The sequence below is a fragment of the Tamandua tetradactyla genome, chromosome 16, assembly GCF_023851605.1.
Source record: "Tamandua tetradactyla isolate mTamTet1 chromosome 16, mTamTet1.pri, whole genome shotgun sequence".
NCBI classification, from domain to species: domain Eukaryota; kingdom Metazoa; phylum Chordata; class Mammalia; order Pilosa; family Myrmecophagidae; genus Tamandua; species Tamandua tetradactyla.
The window spans coordinates 47242648-47261056 of NC_135342.1; the positions used below are offsets into that span (position 1 = coordinate 47242648).

Here is an 18409-nt window from a genome sequence, read left to right on the forward strand (position 1 = left end):
AGTTCTAAAGCCGAGATAATGTCCCAGTTAAAACAAGTCTATAGAAATGTCCAATCTAAGGCATCCAGGGGAAGATAACCTTGGTTCAAGAAGGCCAATGAAGTTCAGGGTTTCTCTCCCAAGTGAGAAGGCACATGGTGAACAGGGTCAGGGTTTCTCTCTCATCTGGAAAGGCATGTGGCAAACACGGCATCATCTGCTAGCTTTCTCTCCTGGCTTCCCTTCACAAAACTCTCTGGGAGGTGTTTTCCTTCTTCATTTCCAAAGGTTGCTGGCTAATGGACTTTCTGCTTCTTATGGCTATGTCGTTCTGCTCTCTCCAAATCTCTCTCGTTCTCCAAAATGTTTCCTCTTTTATAGGACTTCAGAAACTAATCAAGACCCACCCAAATGGGTGGAGACATGCCTCCAGCTCATCCAGTTTAACAACCACTCTTGATTAAATCACACCCCCAGGAGATGATCTAATTACAGTTTCAAACATACAGTGCTGAATAGGAATTAGAAGAAGCAGCTGCCTTTACGAAATGGGATAGGATTAAAACATGGCTTTTCTAGGGTACATATGTCATTTCAAACCAGCACAGCAGGGAAGAGCAAGTCTGGAGTGAAAATTAAAAGTTAGGTTTTTAGGGTTATGAGCATGTTCAGTTTGAGATGTCGTTTAGGTATCCTTAGTAGAGAGGTTAAGTAGGCAGTTTAGAGATACAAGATTGGAGTTTACAGCAGAGGTTAGGACTGGGTAAAAATGTTTGTGAGTCATTTAGAATATGAATGTTTTAAAGCCATGGAATGATAAGAGATTACCTAGGGATGTGAATTGATAAAGAATAAAAGAGCTTCAAGGACAGAGCTCTAAGTCACTCCAAATTTTAGTTGTTTTCATTTGGAGAAGGAACATCCTAATTTTTTCTCGAATATTTTAAAAAATATCAACTTAATTATTATACCTGAATTAAAGAGAAGCTCTTCTTGACCTGAATACACAGGAAGCTTTAAGCTAATAACTTAAATAGTGCTTCCCAGAAGCTCTGTGCCAACCTTGAGGATTCTGGGCAGCCAGCTGTTTGTTGTGGCAATATTTGATTTCTGCTACGTATGGGTGATGTGGCTATTTGCTGCTGGCTGATGTTGTGTCTCCAGTAAATGTATGAGGTGTTTTTCTTTCTTAACATAGGCCGGTGGTTCATACCCAGGGAAGAAGATGGCTGCAAGGAAAGCCACCTGGGGCAGGGAGGAAGCTTCTGACCTTCTGAATGCACTTTGTCTACCCAGATCATCTCGTTGATTTAATATATATATAAAATAGATATAATAAAAAATTACATCATGGATTTCTTTGAAAGCAAATGGACGTCTTGATCCTACTTCTGTCTAAGTTACAGAGAAAACATATAGATTTATTTCTGTGTTTTTCTGTAACTAATGAATACTTTATTCTGTTGCCAGCTAGAAATGTTGCTACATGTTTTAAAAACTGCTTCTAAAAAAGTACATTTAATACGCAGGAAGTGTGGTTTATCTTGAAAATTAAAAGACTATTAAGCTATGTTAACCTTTCAGGGTTTGTCTGGAAAAATTAGAACAGATGTTTTATTAGCATTTGTACTCATACATAAATTCTCTGAAACCAAGTCATAGCTTTTCCATGTTATATTCAAGAATGTTGACTTTATTTCCCTCATGATCTGTCTACTTAAAGGGGATAGCTAAAGGCAGAAACAAGCAAGGGAGACTAATGATGGCAACTCTCCATCAGGTTGCCTTTTCTAGGCATACATTTGTTTTTTTCTCTCTCTGAAGCAAATCTGATGATTTAGACAGACTTGTGCTAAATCATGGATTTTATTTTGACTGGATTTAATTCACGACTGTCCTTTTTAAATCTTTAGGGTATTCGCAAAAATAGAGGTAGATGGGAGCTGTGAAAGTCTCTGTTTCAGAGATGAGAATGATATTCTGAACTTTTTAAAATGAATATAGTGATGAGCCATGCCTTGAGAGTTTTACTTGGGGGGAAGGAATAATGGGGAGATATTTCTTATCTTAAAAGATTTAACTTTTAGTAGACAAAAAATTTAGTTGACTAAAATATAGATTGCCCTTTCACACATCTTCACATGGATTGTGGTGGCTCTTACTTGTGTTATGTGTAAATTCCAAGCATGATGGTATTTGAATCAGTAAAATTTATGCACATTGTAAAGATAAAGTCTTATTAGCTTGAACTCAAACTTGTGAGATAATTCAAAGTTTTTCTGATCTAAAATCATGTTCTTATTTTTTCCACTTAATTTTTCTCTTCTAGTCTAAAGCGCTTAGAATCTCCACACCACTTACTGGGGTAAGGTACATTAAGGAGAACAGTCCTTGTGTAACCCCGGTTTCCACAGCTACACATAGCTTGAGTCGTCTTCACACCATGCTGTCAGGTCTGAGAAATGCACCAAGTGAAAAATTGGAACAGATTCTAAGGTTGGTTTAAGTCCTGCTTGACTTCCAAGATTTGGTTGTTAACAATTTATCAGTTTCCTATCTTATTTTTCACTACCAGTGTCACAATTCAGTCATTAATAACTTTATATCATTTGCATGCATGGTCTTTTTTAAGTCTTTATATTGCTTTATATGGCAATATAAAAATGTATGAATAGAAAAAAAAATCTTTCCTCAGGTTTCTTTTTTTTTTTCACATGGGCAGGCACCAGAAATCGAACCTGGGTCCTCTGGCATGGCAGGCAAGCATTCTTACCTGCTGAGCCACTGTGGCCCGCCCTTCTCAGGTTTCTTTAATGTAATACAAGAAATAACAACTGACAACAATAGACTTGTGGAATTAAGCACCAAGCTGTGTCTTACCAACTATTTATTCTGTCTTAAGATTTCAGGGAAGTGAGGGGTCAGTGAAAATGAGTTATTGAAAGACTTTGTGAAGAATATTGGACCTGAGCATAGTTTTGAAAGATGGGTCAGATTTGGAAAGATAGAGGGGAGTCCAACATGTAACTATTTAAGCTCTGTAAACCACAGTTAGCCTGAAGAACAAGTTAATTGCTTTTAGTTCCTTTGGTCTGACTAAAACTGATAGGGATGTTAATAGCATTAATTAAAAGCATAGTGTACTGAATTTTAATAACTTCTGCATAACCTTTAGCAAGTTGATTTGGAAAAATTACCTCCAAGGCCCCTCTTAGCCCTATAAGTTTAAGCTTTGATGTTGTAGACCCTATTTTATTTCCATTGGTATGATATCAAGAAGGCTCTATGTATGTATATTTATAATTTCCCACTCATAACTAGGCTTATCAAATACTGTGGTTTATTAATTTTTCTTTACATTTTTCTGAAGTTTACTTATTCCTAAACTTGATTGTGTTTAATACTCAACAAGCTATGTCTCCTACTAAGTCAAGTTTCTCAGATGGATCTTCTTCTACTTTGACTTCAGAAGCATCTTATATATATATATATTGTAGAAGCCTATCTTGATTTTTATATATTGCAGATCTCTTTATAATCTCTAAATCAGACCTGGCAGCTTCTTTAATCTTACATACTATTAGTGAGGTTAAATATTACCAATAGGTGTTAGGTAAAATGACAGGATCTTGTTTTTGTAAAAAGATGCATGTGTATTTTTGTTCATAAATAAAAACTTTGCATATGATACTCACTAGCATTCATGAGCAGGATTATAACCAAATTTTATTTTCTTTATACTTTTTTAAACTTGATACATTTTTACAATGAGTATATATATATATTCTATGATAAAGAAAAAAACAGTTGTTACAAAAAGCCCACATGATGATAATTTGTTTAATGCTTCTGTATTGAACATATATTGTCTTTCTAATAAGAAAATCAGTAAAGTAAATTTTGGTGGTGGGGGGCATGGGAAGGAAAGTAGAATGCTAATAATAGTTTCTACTCCTTCACTCAATTTTTTTCCAAGAGTTCTTAATGGTAATTGTACTGGCTTCTAGGAAAACATTTGAAGAAAATTTTGTTTTGGGGATATGTAGGTTGATTGAGGGCTAGTCAGACATCAAGTGGGCAAGGACCAAGATTGCAGTTTTCCACTCAAAATGATAATAGCAGCACCTTTGAGAAGAAAGTATGGGATCTCTTGGATTAACTTGGGAAGTATGTTGTTTCTGTTCACTGTATTTTATATTTGCATAGTAGTAAAATTTCAGAGTTGTAAATAGATTATCCCTTAGTGATTTAGGAAGACCTTCAAATTAGATAATTTCTGATTACTTTTTAGGACATGTGCTAGAGATCCAACCCAATCTATTGCTAACAGACTAAAAGAAATGTATGAAATATATTCCCAGCATTCCCAGCCAGATGAGGATTTCAGTAATAGTACTAAAGGTAAGGTTTAATATTGTTTATCCTACTCTTATCTTCAAAGTTGAACTCCTTTCTTGGTAACTGGGTTCAGAATATGAGGAAAAGATATATGAGTTTAGACTGACTGCTAGAATATAGCTATCCAATTTTTCTGTCAACCAAGTGATCTCAGGGCCCTTCTCAGTAGAAAAGAAATTTTAGACTGATACCCTTACTATATTAGACTTCTAGTACTGTTTTTTTTCAAACAAGGACAAATGATAGAGATGTGACATGCCCAAATCAGATGTAGGAATTGTTGGATGTCATGAATTGGAACCAAGCATGTGTGGAATAGTAGCCAATCCTTTATCTCCTAGCTGCTTTGTTCAATATAACATAAAAAAAATGGTGTGAATCTTAATAGAATTATATTATAGTTCTTTATATGTAAATTTCATTTCACAGTTTTAGAATAATGAATATTTCCATGAAGAAAACTAAGGAAACTTAGAGATGGCTGAAACAGCAACTGTAGGCAATTAGGCAGTGCATGTGCTGGAAGTGTTGGGTTGGTTTTCTTATTTTGGCCTTTTTTTGTTTTCTTTTTTTTGGAGGGGGGCGGTTAGGGGATTGAGGGAGGAAATAAAATTTATTTTCTTTGCATAAGATTTTTGTGTTTCTATTATTTCTGCAGAAATTGCCAGCAAACATTTTCGTTTTGCAGAGATGCTTTACTATAAAGTATTAGAGTCTGTTATTGAGCAAGAACAGAAAAGATTGGGAGACATGGATTTATCTGTGAGTAAAACAACCAAGTGTATTGATTGGCACAATAAAATGTTTCTTTCTTGTCCTACCCACGGGGGAAGCAAAAAACCATTAATGAAGAAGTAATGTCTGGCTTTGAGGGAACAAGTTTGGCACCTAAGAAAACTTGGGTTCTGAGTCCTCTCATCTTCAGTTCCTGTTTAATTTCCTGGTTGTTAAAACAAATACAACAAACTGAGATGACTTATACAATGGGAATTTATTGGCTCAGGGTTTCCGAGGCTGGAAGGCTTGTTTCCTCCCTGGGTTGGTATTTTCTGCTAGCCAGAAATCTTTGCTGTTCCTTGGCTTTTCTGTCACATGGCCGTGCACATAGCATCTTCTTTCTCTTCCCAGTTCTGTTGACTTCCAGTATTTGGCTGCTCCTTATGGCTTCTTTTTCTGGGTTCAGTTTTTTTAGCTTATAAGGACTTCACAAATATTGAATTAAGGCCCATACTTATTCACTTTGTGCACATCTTAATTAATAACATCGTCAAAGATGTTGTTACAAAACATCGTCAAAAATCCTATTTACAGATGTCCAGGGTTAGGACCTAAACATGCCTTTTGTGGGGGACATGATTCAGTCCCTAAGAATGCCCTATTTAGTGTTTCTCAGTACAACAGTCCATGCATTATAACTTAGAACTTCTGTCAGTAGGAAGACTCTGCAGTCAAAACATTCAGGCTTAACCTTAGTTGAATTTTTAAGTAACTCAGAGTTTTTCTTCAAGCCTCACATAGCAAGAATAAAGGAGTATTGTATAGATGGGACTTTAACATAAATTTTCTCCCGTTCCTCTTTGGCTAAGATAATTGTTTTTGATAGCTTCAACTTCAGTTTTTTACTAGTCAAGAAATGTGAATTGATTTTTTAAAATGGTATTTACTTTTAATGTCATCAATAAAAATAATTTTTTTTTGCATGGGCAGGCATCAGAAATCGAACCCAGGTCTCTGGCATGGCAGGCAAGAACTCTGCCACTGTGCCACCATTGCCTGCCCAAGAATGATTTTTTAAATACATTTTAAACAAAATTGTAAAATTGACCAAAAGTTATTCTAATTCCTTATAACTATACTTCTTTCTTTTTATATATAGAGGGTTTGGCTGTGTGAATTTAGAAGGCTGGGTTATGACTTGAATTTTTTTAATTGTGAAATATACCTTAGAAGAGGTATAAAACATCAAGAATGTAGTGGCAAATAATAAGTGGATACCTCTATACTTAACTAAGTAACTTTTAAATTAAAAAATAATAAATGTCTATATAAAATTTTGGAAAGTTGATATGCAAAATGAAGAAAATAAAACTCAACCACAATTATGCCACTCTAAAATAAACATATAGACTTTTGGTACGTGGTCATCAGGCCAATTTCACCTGCCTACTTACTTTCCTTCCAGCTATTTTTTTTTATGACAGTGGCTTCTTATACATACTGTTTTGTAACATCTTCCCATATCATCATTCTTCTAAGCATCAGTTTTCTTTGTTTGTTTGTTTGCTTTTTGTTTAGGCATCTAATCTTCTTGATTTGCTTTATTTCCCTCTACGTAAGGTTTTTGGAAGTTTTCATAGAGTCTTTTCATATATATTTATTTTTGTTTGTTTGTTTTTGCTAAAAAATTTAAAGCAAATTACTTATATGGTTAAGAAGAGTTTCGTAAGAAAATATAAGCACATACTTTTCACTCACTCAAAAAATATGACTTTCTTTGGTATTTTTATTTAACTTGACCAGGTATGAAGTGTCTTTTTAGAGTAGGCTAATGTTTCTAAATGTTAATATCTTTGTTTTATAGGGCATTCTGGAACAGGATGCATTCCACAGATCGCTCTTGGCCTGCTGCCTTGAGGTTGTCACTTTTTCTTATAAGCCTCCAGGAAACTTTTCATTTATTACTGAAATATTCGATGTACCACTTTATCATTTTTATAAGGTATTTTATAAAATCTGATACTGATGAGGAAACTGTAGATAAGACAGACTTCCTATTGTTAATCATTTAGTTTCATGTTAACATCTAAGTGCATTTCTTGTATTTTTAATTACATATTTAATCTCTAGTCTATTTGGGGAGCATAGAAATATAAGACAGTTTTAAGATCAATATCAGTTAGTTTTAATATAGTTATAGAAGACCTATTGTGTTTTAAAACTTCATGATTCCTCCCTTTATCCGATAAAGGCTTTTAGAATACTGTGATTTTTGTGAGCTAAAAAGGCTAAAAAATGAATAAATAAATTGGTAGCATGCACATCCCTAGCTTATTTTGTACAGCAACTTTCCTTCTTTATTATAGAAAGCTAAATAACATTGAAAGTGTCTTCCAGAAAAAGTAAAAGTTCTTTTTCAAATTTTTTATAGAGGTACAGAGTTGTAGCATTGATTTATTAGTTGTTTCCTTCTTGATATTGATATAGTACATGAGTATATCTTAATTCTCTTATAGTAATCAAAACTAACTTTTAAAGTGGTATAGATGTTTAATTTTTGAGTTTTTATATGAAATTTTAAGAATAATGTTTTCTTTTTTTTTTTAACATTTTATATTGTGGAATATAACATATACAAAAAAGCAAAAAATTTCCAAGTACATTTCAACAAATAATTATAGAACATATTTCAAAGTTTGTTATGGGTTGCACTTGCACAATTTCAGGTTTTTCCTTCTAGCTGTTCAGAAATACTGGAGACTAAAAGAAATACCAGTATAATGATTCAGCAGTCATATTCATTTGTTAAATCCTGTTTTCTCTGTTATTACTCCTCCTTCTCCTTGATCCTTCTCCAAGACTTTCGGGATATTTGAGCTGTGCTCATTCTAACTTTTTCATGTTGAAAAGGGGTGTTGACAATATGGGATAGAGGGATGGAACTAGTTGATGTTCTTGGAGAGGCTGGCCCCTCTGAGTTTCAGGATTTATCCGCCCTAGGAACCATCTGGAGGTTATAGGTTTCTAGAAAGTAAACTTAGTGCGTGAAACTTTTGTAGACTCTCAGGTAGTGCCCTAGGCATTCTTCAGGGTTAACAGGTATGATGTTGGTTAGAGTTTGGAAAACTGTGGCAATTAACAATATCTAGCAGAAGTTTACACAAGAGTAGCCACCAGAATAGCCTCTTGACTATGTATTAACTCTCTTAGCCACTGATGCCTTATTTTGTTACATTTCTTTTCCCCTTTTGGTCAGGAAGGTGTTGTCAATCCCATGGTGTCAGGGCCAGGCTCATCCCTGGGAGTCATGTCCCACATTGCTATGGAGACAAGAATAGTGTTTTTCAACTTCAGTATACAAGACCTGTTTTTTCTTTTTGAATATTTTTGAAATGTCACTATACAGAAGATTGCATATAATTTATACATACAATTTAAATAATAATTATTAAACCACTAGGGCATTTTTCTTTATTTCAGGTGATAGAAGTATTCATTAGAGCAGAAGATGGCCTTTGTAGAGAGGTAGTAAAACATCTTAATCAAATTGAAGAACAAATCTTAGACCATTTGGCATGGAAACCAGAGTCCCCACTTTGGGACAGAATTAGAGACAATGAAAACAGAGTTCCTACATGTGAAGAGGTTTGTGAAATTATCTTAATAGCTATCTTTCTGTAGGAAAGGAATGTCAATATCTAGTCTATTCCTAATCCCCTTTCACAGAGAGCAATAAAATGTAGTCTCGTGTTTTGGAGGATGGGGGATGGGGCAGAAAGGTGCAATGGGTTCAATATGGTACAACCACCCCTGTTGCAAAAAGGAAGCCATAGCCACAGAAATGACTTGTGCTTGCCTCGAGGTTTCAGTGACAGGTTAAGAATTCAATGTTCTGTTTTGATTTCCTGATCGAATTTCTGTACCTTAGAGTGGTTGATGTTCTCTTTTTGTCCAAGTCAATAATGAAGGCTGATTCATATTTACTATCCAGTTTTCAGCTTTTGAGTTTTTTTAAGATGGCCAGAAATTTATTTTAGACTTCAGCATGAAAATGGAAATGTCAGCTGATGTCATTCATGTGAATAACTGATGAGCCAAGATAGTTTTTCTTCTGTCTGAGAGTCTTAGTGTATTTCTAGTCAAAATGCTTTCTTGAATATTAGCATTCTGTGTGAACAATTCTTTATAGGTCATGCCACCTCAGAATCTGGAAAGAGCAGAGGAAATTTGTATTGGTGGCTCCCCTTTGACTCCCAGAAGGGTCAGTGAAGTTCGTGCTGATACTGGAGGACTTGGAAGAAGTAAGTTTGAGATTCTAGGGAGAATGTTTAAGGGCCTTATATCTGGGTATTTATATTTAATCTGAACTTATGAGTGAAGTTAATAGAGTATATCTAAAGGACAATATTCTGTGCATTACAGCACCACATGGACCACTTAAAAAAATACTTCTGAAGAATATTTAAGAACACAGGAAAATGCATGATATAAGTGTTTTTTTTTTTATTCAAAAAAAAAATAACAAATAGACATTAAAAAGAGAAAGCTCAAAACCCCTTGTACCCTGTATCTCCCCCGTTATTGACTGTTAGTGTTGGTGTGGTACATTTTTTTACTGTGATGAAAGAATATTAAGATATTACTGTTAACTATAGTCCATAGTTTGCAGTAGGTACTTTTTCCCCATATACCACTCTTTATTAACTCTTTGTACAAGTGTACATTTGTACTAGTTCATGAAAGAATTTATTTATATTTGTAGTGTTAATCATAAATATTATCCACCACAATGTTCAATGGGTTGTATAATCCCATATTTTAACCTCTAGCTTTCCTTCTGGTGACATTCATGACTGCTTTCAACCATATTCACCTACAATTCAACACTATTACTTGTAATCCTGATAATGAGTTACTGTCACTTTTATCCATTTCCAAACATTTAAGTTCAACCTTATTAAAATTTCTGTACAGATTAGGCAACCATTCCCCATTCTCTATCCTCATTCTGTCTCTTGGTCACCTATATTCTAAATTTATGACTATGAGTTTATATATTCTAATTATTTCATGTTAGTGAAATCATATAATATTTGTATGATATACAAATCATATATAATATAGTATTACAATACTATATACTTATGTGGTAATATAGATAACCATACAAAGGGTTGAAAAGGAAAAACCAAACCGTTAATGATTATTGAGTGATAGAATTCCAGGTGATTTCTGTACACTTTTTTTTTTTTACATTTTTTATTGTATAGTATAACATATATAAAGCAAAGAAATAAAAAAGCAATTGTTTTCAAAGCACTCTTCAACAGGTAATTATAGGACAGATGCCAGAGTTTGTCATGGGCTACCATACAATTCTCTCAGATTTTTCCTTCCAGCTGCTCCAGAATATAGTAGGCTAGAGGGCTTATTTATTTTTTTATCATCACAATCGACTTTTTTTCCTTCTTTTTTTGTGAAAAATAACTATATACAAAACTATAAATTTCAAAGCACAGTACCACAATGAGTTGTAGAACGTATTTCAGAGTTCGACATGGGTTACAATACCACAATTTTAGGTTTTTACTTCTAGCTGCTCTAAAATACTGGAGAGTAAAAGAGATATCAGTTTAATAATTCAGCATTCATATTCATTTGTTAAATCCTTTCTTCTCTGTATAACTCCATCACATTTGAACTTTTGATGACTGATTCAGTCTCTTTACTTGTGATTGGTTTGTTGAGATCTGCTATTTTTTCCTGAGTCAGTGTAGCTTGTTTGTGTGTCTCCAGGAATTTGTCCATTTCATCTAAGTTGTCTAGTTTCTTGGCATATAGTTGTTCATAGTATCCGCTTATGATTTCTTTTATTTCTTCAGGATCTGTGGTAAGGCAGTCCTCATTTCTGATTTTGTTTATTTGCATCCTCTTTTTTTTCTTTGCCAGTCTTGCTAGTGGCCCATCAATTTTATTGATTTTATCAAAGAACCAACTTTTAGTTTTATTGATTCTTTCTGTTGTTCTTTGGCCCTCCCATTCATTTATTTCTTCTTTAATCTTTGTTGTTTTTCTTCTTCTATTTGCTTTGGGGTTAGTTTGCTGTTCTTTCTTAAGTTCCTCTAGATGTAGAGGAACAATAAATTCCCCTTTTAGCACAGCCTTTCCCACATCCCATGAGTTCTGATAAGTTGTATTCTCATTTTCATTCATCTCCAGATAGCTACTGATTTCTCTAGCGATTTCTTCTTTGGCCCACTAATTGTTTAAGAGTGTGTTATTTAATCTCCATATATTTGTGAATGTTCTCATTCTTTGGTGGTTATTGAGATCCAGCTTCATCACATTGTGATCAGGGAAAGTGCTTTGAATAATTTCAGTGTTTTTAAATTTATACAGACCTGTTTTGTGCCCCAGCATGTGATCTATCCTAGAGAATGTTCCATCAGCACTAGAGAAGATATATCCTTGTGCTTTGAGGTGCAATGACCTATATATGTCTGTTAGGTCTAGTTCATTTATCAAGTTATTTAACTTCTCTATTTCCTTGTTGATCTTCTGTCTGGTTGTTCTGTCTATAGAGGAGAGTGGTATATTGAAGTCTCCTACTATTAGTGTTGAAATATTTATCTCTCCCTCAGTTTTTTTTTGTTTGTCTTTTTTTAAATTAGTTTTTAAATTAAAAAAAATATATAACAACAAACAAACGCAAACATTCTTATCATTCCATTCTATGTATATAATCAGTAATTCATAATATCATCACATAGTTGCTATTCATCATCATGATCATTTCTTAGAACATTTGCATCAATTCAGAAAAAGAAATAAAAAGAAAATAGAAAAAAATTCATACATACCATACCTCTTTCCCCTCCCTTTCGTTGATCACTAGCATTTCAACCTAAATTTAACATTTGTAGCCCCTATTATTTATTTTTATTCCATATAATTTACTCGTCTGTTGATAAGGTAGATAAAAGGAGCATCAGACACAAGGTTTACACAATCACACAATCACACAGTCACATTGCAAAAGTTGTATCATGATACAATCATAATCAAGAAACATGGCTACTGGAACACAGCTCTGCATTTTCAGGCAGTTCCCTCCATCCTCTCCATTACATCTTGACTAACAAGGTGATATCTATTTAATACGTAAGAATAACCTCCAGGATAACCTCTTGACTCTGTTTGGAATCTCTCAGCCATTGACACTTTATTTTGTCTCATTTCGCTCTTCCACCTTTTGGTCGAGAAGGTTTTCTCAATCCTATGATGCTGAGTCTCAGCTCATTCTAGGATTTCTGTCCCATGTTTCCAGGAAGGTCCACACCGCTGGGAGTCATGTCCCATGTAGACAGGGGGAGGGCAGTGAGTTTATTTGTGGTGTTGGCTGGAGAGAGAGAGAGGCCACATCTGAGCAACAAAAGAGGTTCTCTTGGGGGTGACTCTTAGGCCTAATTTTAAGTAGGCTTGACCTATCCTGTGTGGAGTTAAGTTTTATATGGACAAACCCCAAGATTGGGGGCTCAGCATTTTGCTTTGGTTGTCCCCACTGCTTGTGAGAATATCAGGAATTCAACTTGGGAAAGTTGACTTTTCCCCCTTTCTCACCATTCCCTAAGAGGACTTTGCAAATACTTTTTTATTCACTGATCAAATCACTCTGGTATTTATCGGGGCATCACTCTGGACAAACCAACAAAATTTCATGCCCTACTCAAGGTTCTGTGTACTTATGGTGTTCAGTTAAGCTGCTACATAGTTATATTATGAAATGCACTAGTCAAAATATAGGTTTTTACCAAATAAACATTTTTTGCTTTCGTCACACACATAAGTTAAAATTTTTAAATATTAATTACCATCTATTTTCAGCACCCTGCAGTAATGACATTTCTTTGTTCTTCCTCATGCAAAAACAATTTTTAAATTTGTACATTTAGTCACTATCATTATACACTCTAGGTATTTCTAGATTACACTATCTCTGTCTTTATCGTCTTTCTTTCTGATTTCATTTGTGCCCCCAGACCTCCTCCCTCTATCTTTCTCACATTCAGCTTCGTTCAGTGTTTTAACTTAATTGTATTACAGTTAGGTGGTATTGTGCTATCCATTTCTGAGTTTATTCACTAATGTCAGTTCATATCAGTGAGACCATACAGTATTTGTCCTTTTGTTTCTGGCTAATCTCACTCAGCATAATGTCCTTAAGGTCCATCCATGTTTTTACATACTTCATAACTTCATTCTGTCTTACAGCTGCATAATATTCCATCATATTTATACTCCACAGTTTGTTTAGCCACTCGTATATTGATGGACATTTTGGCTGTTTCCATCTCTTCGCAATTGTAAATAATGCTGCTATAAACATTGGTGTGTAAATGTCCATTTGTGTCCTTGCCCTCATGTCCTCTGAGGAGATACCTAACAATGGTATTGACAGGTCATATGGCAATTCTATATTTAACTTCCTGAGGAACCGCGAAACTTCCTTCCACAGCAGTTGTACCATTTGACATTCCCACCAACAGTGGATAAATGTGCTTCTTTCTCCACATCCTCTCCAGCACTTGTCGTTTTCTGTTTATTAATAGTGGCCATTCTGGTGGGTGTGAGATGATATCACATTGTGGTTTTGATTTGCATTTCTCTAATAGCCAGGGAAGTTGAGCATCTTTTCATGTGCCTTTTATCCATTTATATTTACTCTCTGAGAAGTGTCTGTTCAAGTCTTTTGACCATTTTGTAACTGGGTAGTCTGTCTTTTTGTTGTTGTTGAGTTGAAAAATCTCTTTATATATTCTGGATACTAGACCTTTACCTGATATATAATTTCCAAATATTGTCTCCCATTGTGTAGGCTTTTTTTTTACTTTCTTGATGAAGATCTTTGATGTGCAAAAGTGTTTAATTTTGAGAAGTTCCCATTTATTTATTTATTTCTACAATGCTCTTGCTTTGGATGTAAGGTCTACGAAACCGCCTCCTAGTACAAGATTTATAAGATATTTCCCTACATTTTCTTCTAACAGTTTTATGGTCTTAGATCTAATGTTTAGGTCTTGATCCATTTTGAGTTAATTTTTATATATGGTATGAGATATGGATCCTCTTTCATTCTTTTGCATATGGATATCCAGTTCTCTAGGCACCATTTCTTGAAGAGACTGTTCTGTCCCAGATGAGTTGGCTTGACTGCCTTATTAAAGATCAATTGTCCATAGATGAGAGGGTCTATATCTGAACACTCTATTTGATTGCATTGGTCAATATATCTATCTTTATGCCAGTACCATGCTGTTTTGACCATTGTAGCTTCATAATATGCATTAAAATCAGGTAGCGTGAGACCTCTGACTTCTTTTTTTTTCTCAGGATACTTTTAGCTATTTGGGGCACCCCACCCTTCCACATAAGTTTGTTTATTAGGTTTTTCTATATCTGTTAAGTAAACTTTTGGGATTTTAATTGGTATTACATTGAATCTGTAAATCAATTCAGGTAGAATTGACATCTTAACTATATTTAGTCTTCCAATCCATGAACACAGTATGCCCTTCCATCTATTTAGGTCTTCTGTGATTTCTTTAAAGAACTCCTTGTAGTTTTCTTTGTATAGGTCTTTTGTCTCTTTAGTTAAATTTATTCCTAAATATTTTATTCTTTTGGTTGCAATTGTAAATGGAATTCATTTCTTGATTTCCCCCTCAGATTGTTCATTACTAATGTATAGAAACACTTCAGATTTTTGAGGGTTGATCTTGTAACCTGCCACTTTGCTGTACTCATTTATTAGCTCTAGTAGTTTTGCTGTGGGTTTTTCAGAGTTTTCGACATAGAGTATCATATCATCTACAAACAATGAGAGTTTTACTTCTTCCTTTCCTATTTTGATGCCTTATATTTCTTGTTCTTGTCTAATTGCCTGTAGGGAACAGGGACAGGGAGGCAGTGCTCGGGAGGGATGCAGGAGAGGTAGGTTGGGCTGGTGGGGTGGGGGCGCCTGGAGCATGGGGAGTGGGAGTGGGTGACCGCGTTCGGGTGCGTGAGGTGTGGAGTGAGTCACCAGTCACGGGGCTGAGCTGAGAGTGTAGCGCGCCCAAGGAATGTGGTCTGGCTTTCTTCCCAGTCCCTTCTGCCACTCAGTTCCTCATCCTCTGCAACCTGGGCTGCCTCATGTGGTGTAGAAGGCTCTCCCAGGTCAGCTACACTCCCAAGTCGCCACCTCAAGTCACCCTCCTGTCCCTTCTTTAACTTTTCCATGGAACAGGGCTTATCTTGAGCTGCTCTATTCGGCCATCTTCCCAGAAGTCCAATGTCTGTACATTTTTAAAGACAAATATGTATAACTTTTAAAATCAGAAGGAATAGCAAAACCTTTTTAAATATAGAACTGAAGTGTCCAATTAGGTGCAGAATAGATAGTAAGGTGAGAGGGCTCTGTGGTCTGAACATGTTCAACCTTGACTTATTTAAAAAATTGTATGTTTCAGAAAAACCATGCAGAAAGTACTGTTTACATATACCCCTCCCTCCACTGAAACACAGTTTCAGTGTGTTACTAACTCTTACTTGCCCTCTTACTAACATTTTGCATTAGTGTGGTACCTTTGTTAAAAATGATGAAAAAGTATTATAATTATATTATAATTAATATAATTATATTAATACAAACTATGGACTGTAGTTTTGTTTTATATAGTTCTATTCTGGTAACATAGACAATGTAAAATTAGTCATTTTAGCCACTTTCAAATATTCGATTTACAAGTGTTAAATACATTCACAAAGTTATGTTGCCTCACCACCATCCATTACCAGAACTTTTCCCCTCACCACAAATAGAAACTCTGGGCCTGTTAAGTATTAACATCCGATTCCATACCTTCCTGTCCCTGGTATCCTTTATTCTAGTTTCTGACTTTGTGAATTCTCAGCTTCAACTCTTGAAAGTTGAGCTTGCTATCATGGTTAATGTGACACCAGTGCAAGCCCAAGAAATACAAAAAAGTGAAGGTTTGCTATGCATCTGCTTTACATTTTAGGCAGCTCCTTAGAAGATCTGTCAAGGGTAAGGTTTTAGATTACATGCTTGAGATATAACTACTTTTAAAAGAGCAATTCTACAAATCCAAAGAGTTCTGAATCCTTGGATGTCATTAGAAGGATATACTTTATTCTAGATTAGCTTTTTCTTTTTGAAGACTTGTATTATGGAAAATGTCAGTCATACACAGGTACAGAGTATTGTATAATGGATCCCAGTTAACCATCACCCTGGCTTCAACAGTTATTAAATTTTACCCATCTTAACGTATCTGTTCCTTCACATTTTTGTTTGTTTTGCTGTTTGTATTGTAAAAATTATTTTTAGGAAATCATTATTTCAGTATGTATCTCTAAATGTAAGGACTTTTTGTTTTAACAGTACCACAGTGCTATTTTCCATTAGTTTACTTTTTATTTAATTGATAAGCATAGGCCATAGGAGAAAATCATTTTTAAAATTAGGAATCAGTCTGAGTCATGGCATACTGAATAATATGCATGAATTAGTGAAAACTTTTCCATTTTTGAAAGAGGAGTCATAAAGACTCATCTGTTACTTTTTTCTGCTTCTTACCACTTCTTATAAGTGCTAGTTTTCTGGAGTTTTTCCATCTCAAATCTACTGAATAGTACTTGACTTTAAACCTCATTAGCTTTGAACCTATCACAGCTCCATTTTCCTGAGAAACTGCATTTAGGTATTTCTGACTGCAGCTTTGTGTGAGCTGCAAATCTAGTAAGTTTACTTGCTTTTATATCATTAAGAAATTGAAGTAAGCCACTGTCTGTCATTACCTCGTATGACCTCCCAAAGTACATGTTTTTAAACATTTTTTATTGTGAAATGTATACAGAAAAGTGATAAATTTCAACGTACGTTTTAAAGAGTAGTTATAGAGCAAATTTCAAAGTATAGTATAGTTACAATTCCACAATTTCAGGTATTTCCTTCTGGTTGTTCTAATACCCAAGAAACTAAAAGGAAATATCTATATAATGATTCATTAGTTATAATTACTTGTTAAACCCTAACTTCTCTGTTACAACTCCTCTCTCTCATTTGATCATTCTTTGAATCTTCAGAGATATTTGGGCAATGACTGTTTTAACTGACCATTCTAATACTGTTGGTTGGGGCTTGGCATACCATGGCAATTTTTAATATCTGGCTGAAGGTCACATAAGAGTAACCTCCAGAATAACCTCTTCACTCCATTTGAAGTCTCTTAGCCACTGAAACCTTTCTTTATTACATTTCTTTTCCCTCTTTTAGTCAAGTGAGCATTCTCAATCCCACAATGCTAAGGCCAGGCTCATCCCTGGGAGTCATGTCCCATGTTGCCAGGGAGACTTACATCCCTGAAAGTGATATCCCATGAAGGGAAAAGGATAATGAGTTTATTTGCAGAGTATGGCTTAGAGAGAGGGAGAGAGAGAAAGAGGCCACATCTGAGCCACAAAAGAGGACCTCTGGGGGTGATTGTTAGGTTTGTTTATAAGAAGGCATGGCTTCATCACTACAGAAATAAGTTTCAAAGCCTTCAAGATCAAAGACTTGGCTTATTAATTTGGGAGTTCCCAGTGCTTGAGAGAATATCAGAAATTTCCCAGGTGGGGAAGTTTAATACTTTGATAATTTTTCCAGTCACTCAGGGGACTTTGCAAATACTTTATCTACTCAAATTACTCTAGAATGTGTTGTAGTATTACATTAAGGTAAAGAGAATCATTAGATTTCATTCTCTGTTCTAGGCTCCATGTATTTAGGTTATTTAAATAAACTGGCTAGACTAGTTAAATTAGAATACTACAAAAAATTTAAGTTTTTCACAAAATAAACAGTTCTTCCTTTGGGCTCCCACAGAAGTTGAAGTTTTAAAATACAGACAATGTCATATCATCCTTTACCCTGTATTCTGATTTACTTTAGTCCCAACCAGATCAGCTTCATTCATGTCTCTAACTGAAGTCTGATCTCTTTTTCATCCTCTTTAACAGTTGTTGTACACAGTAATACTGACTTTCAGAGCTATAGAACTCTAACTCTGAGTATCAAGTGCTACAAGGTACCCATAGATCCAGGGAACTACCAAGATATGCACAAGGAGCACATCTCAGAATTTAGAAATAACACTTAAAACTCAGAAATGAATGTGACTACTGTAAAAGTTTATAGTCTAGGCCCAGTTTTCTTAAAAACATTTTCTAAATGAGGCCATACAATATTTGTCTTTTTGTTTCTGGCTTATTT

The 18409-nt window shown here is 34.8% G+C and overlaps 1 protein-coding gene across 1 annotated transcript in view; it reads left to right on the forward strand.

Moving 5' to 3' along the window:
- Positions 1–18409, forward strand: part of RBL2 (RB transcriptional corepressor like 2) — a 113746-nt gene that overhangs the window by 31794 nt on the left and 63543 nt on the right. The window contains exons 9-14 of the mRNA XM_077132445.1: positions 2309–2475; positions 4271–4380; positions 5036–5139; positions 6959–7096; positions 8575–8739; positions 9284–9395. Of these exons, the coding sequence (XP_076988560.1) occupies positions 2309–2475; positions 4271–4380; positions 5036–5139; positions 6959–7096; positions 8575–8739; positions 9284–9395 (796 nt within the window). The remainder of the gene's footprint in view (positions 1–2308; positions 2476–4270; positions 4381–5035; positions 5140–6958; positions 7097–8574; positions 8740–9283; positions 9396–18409) is intronic.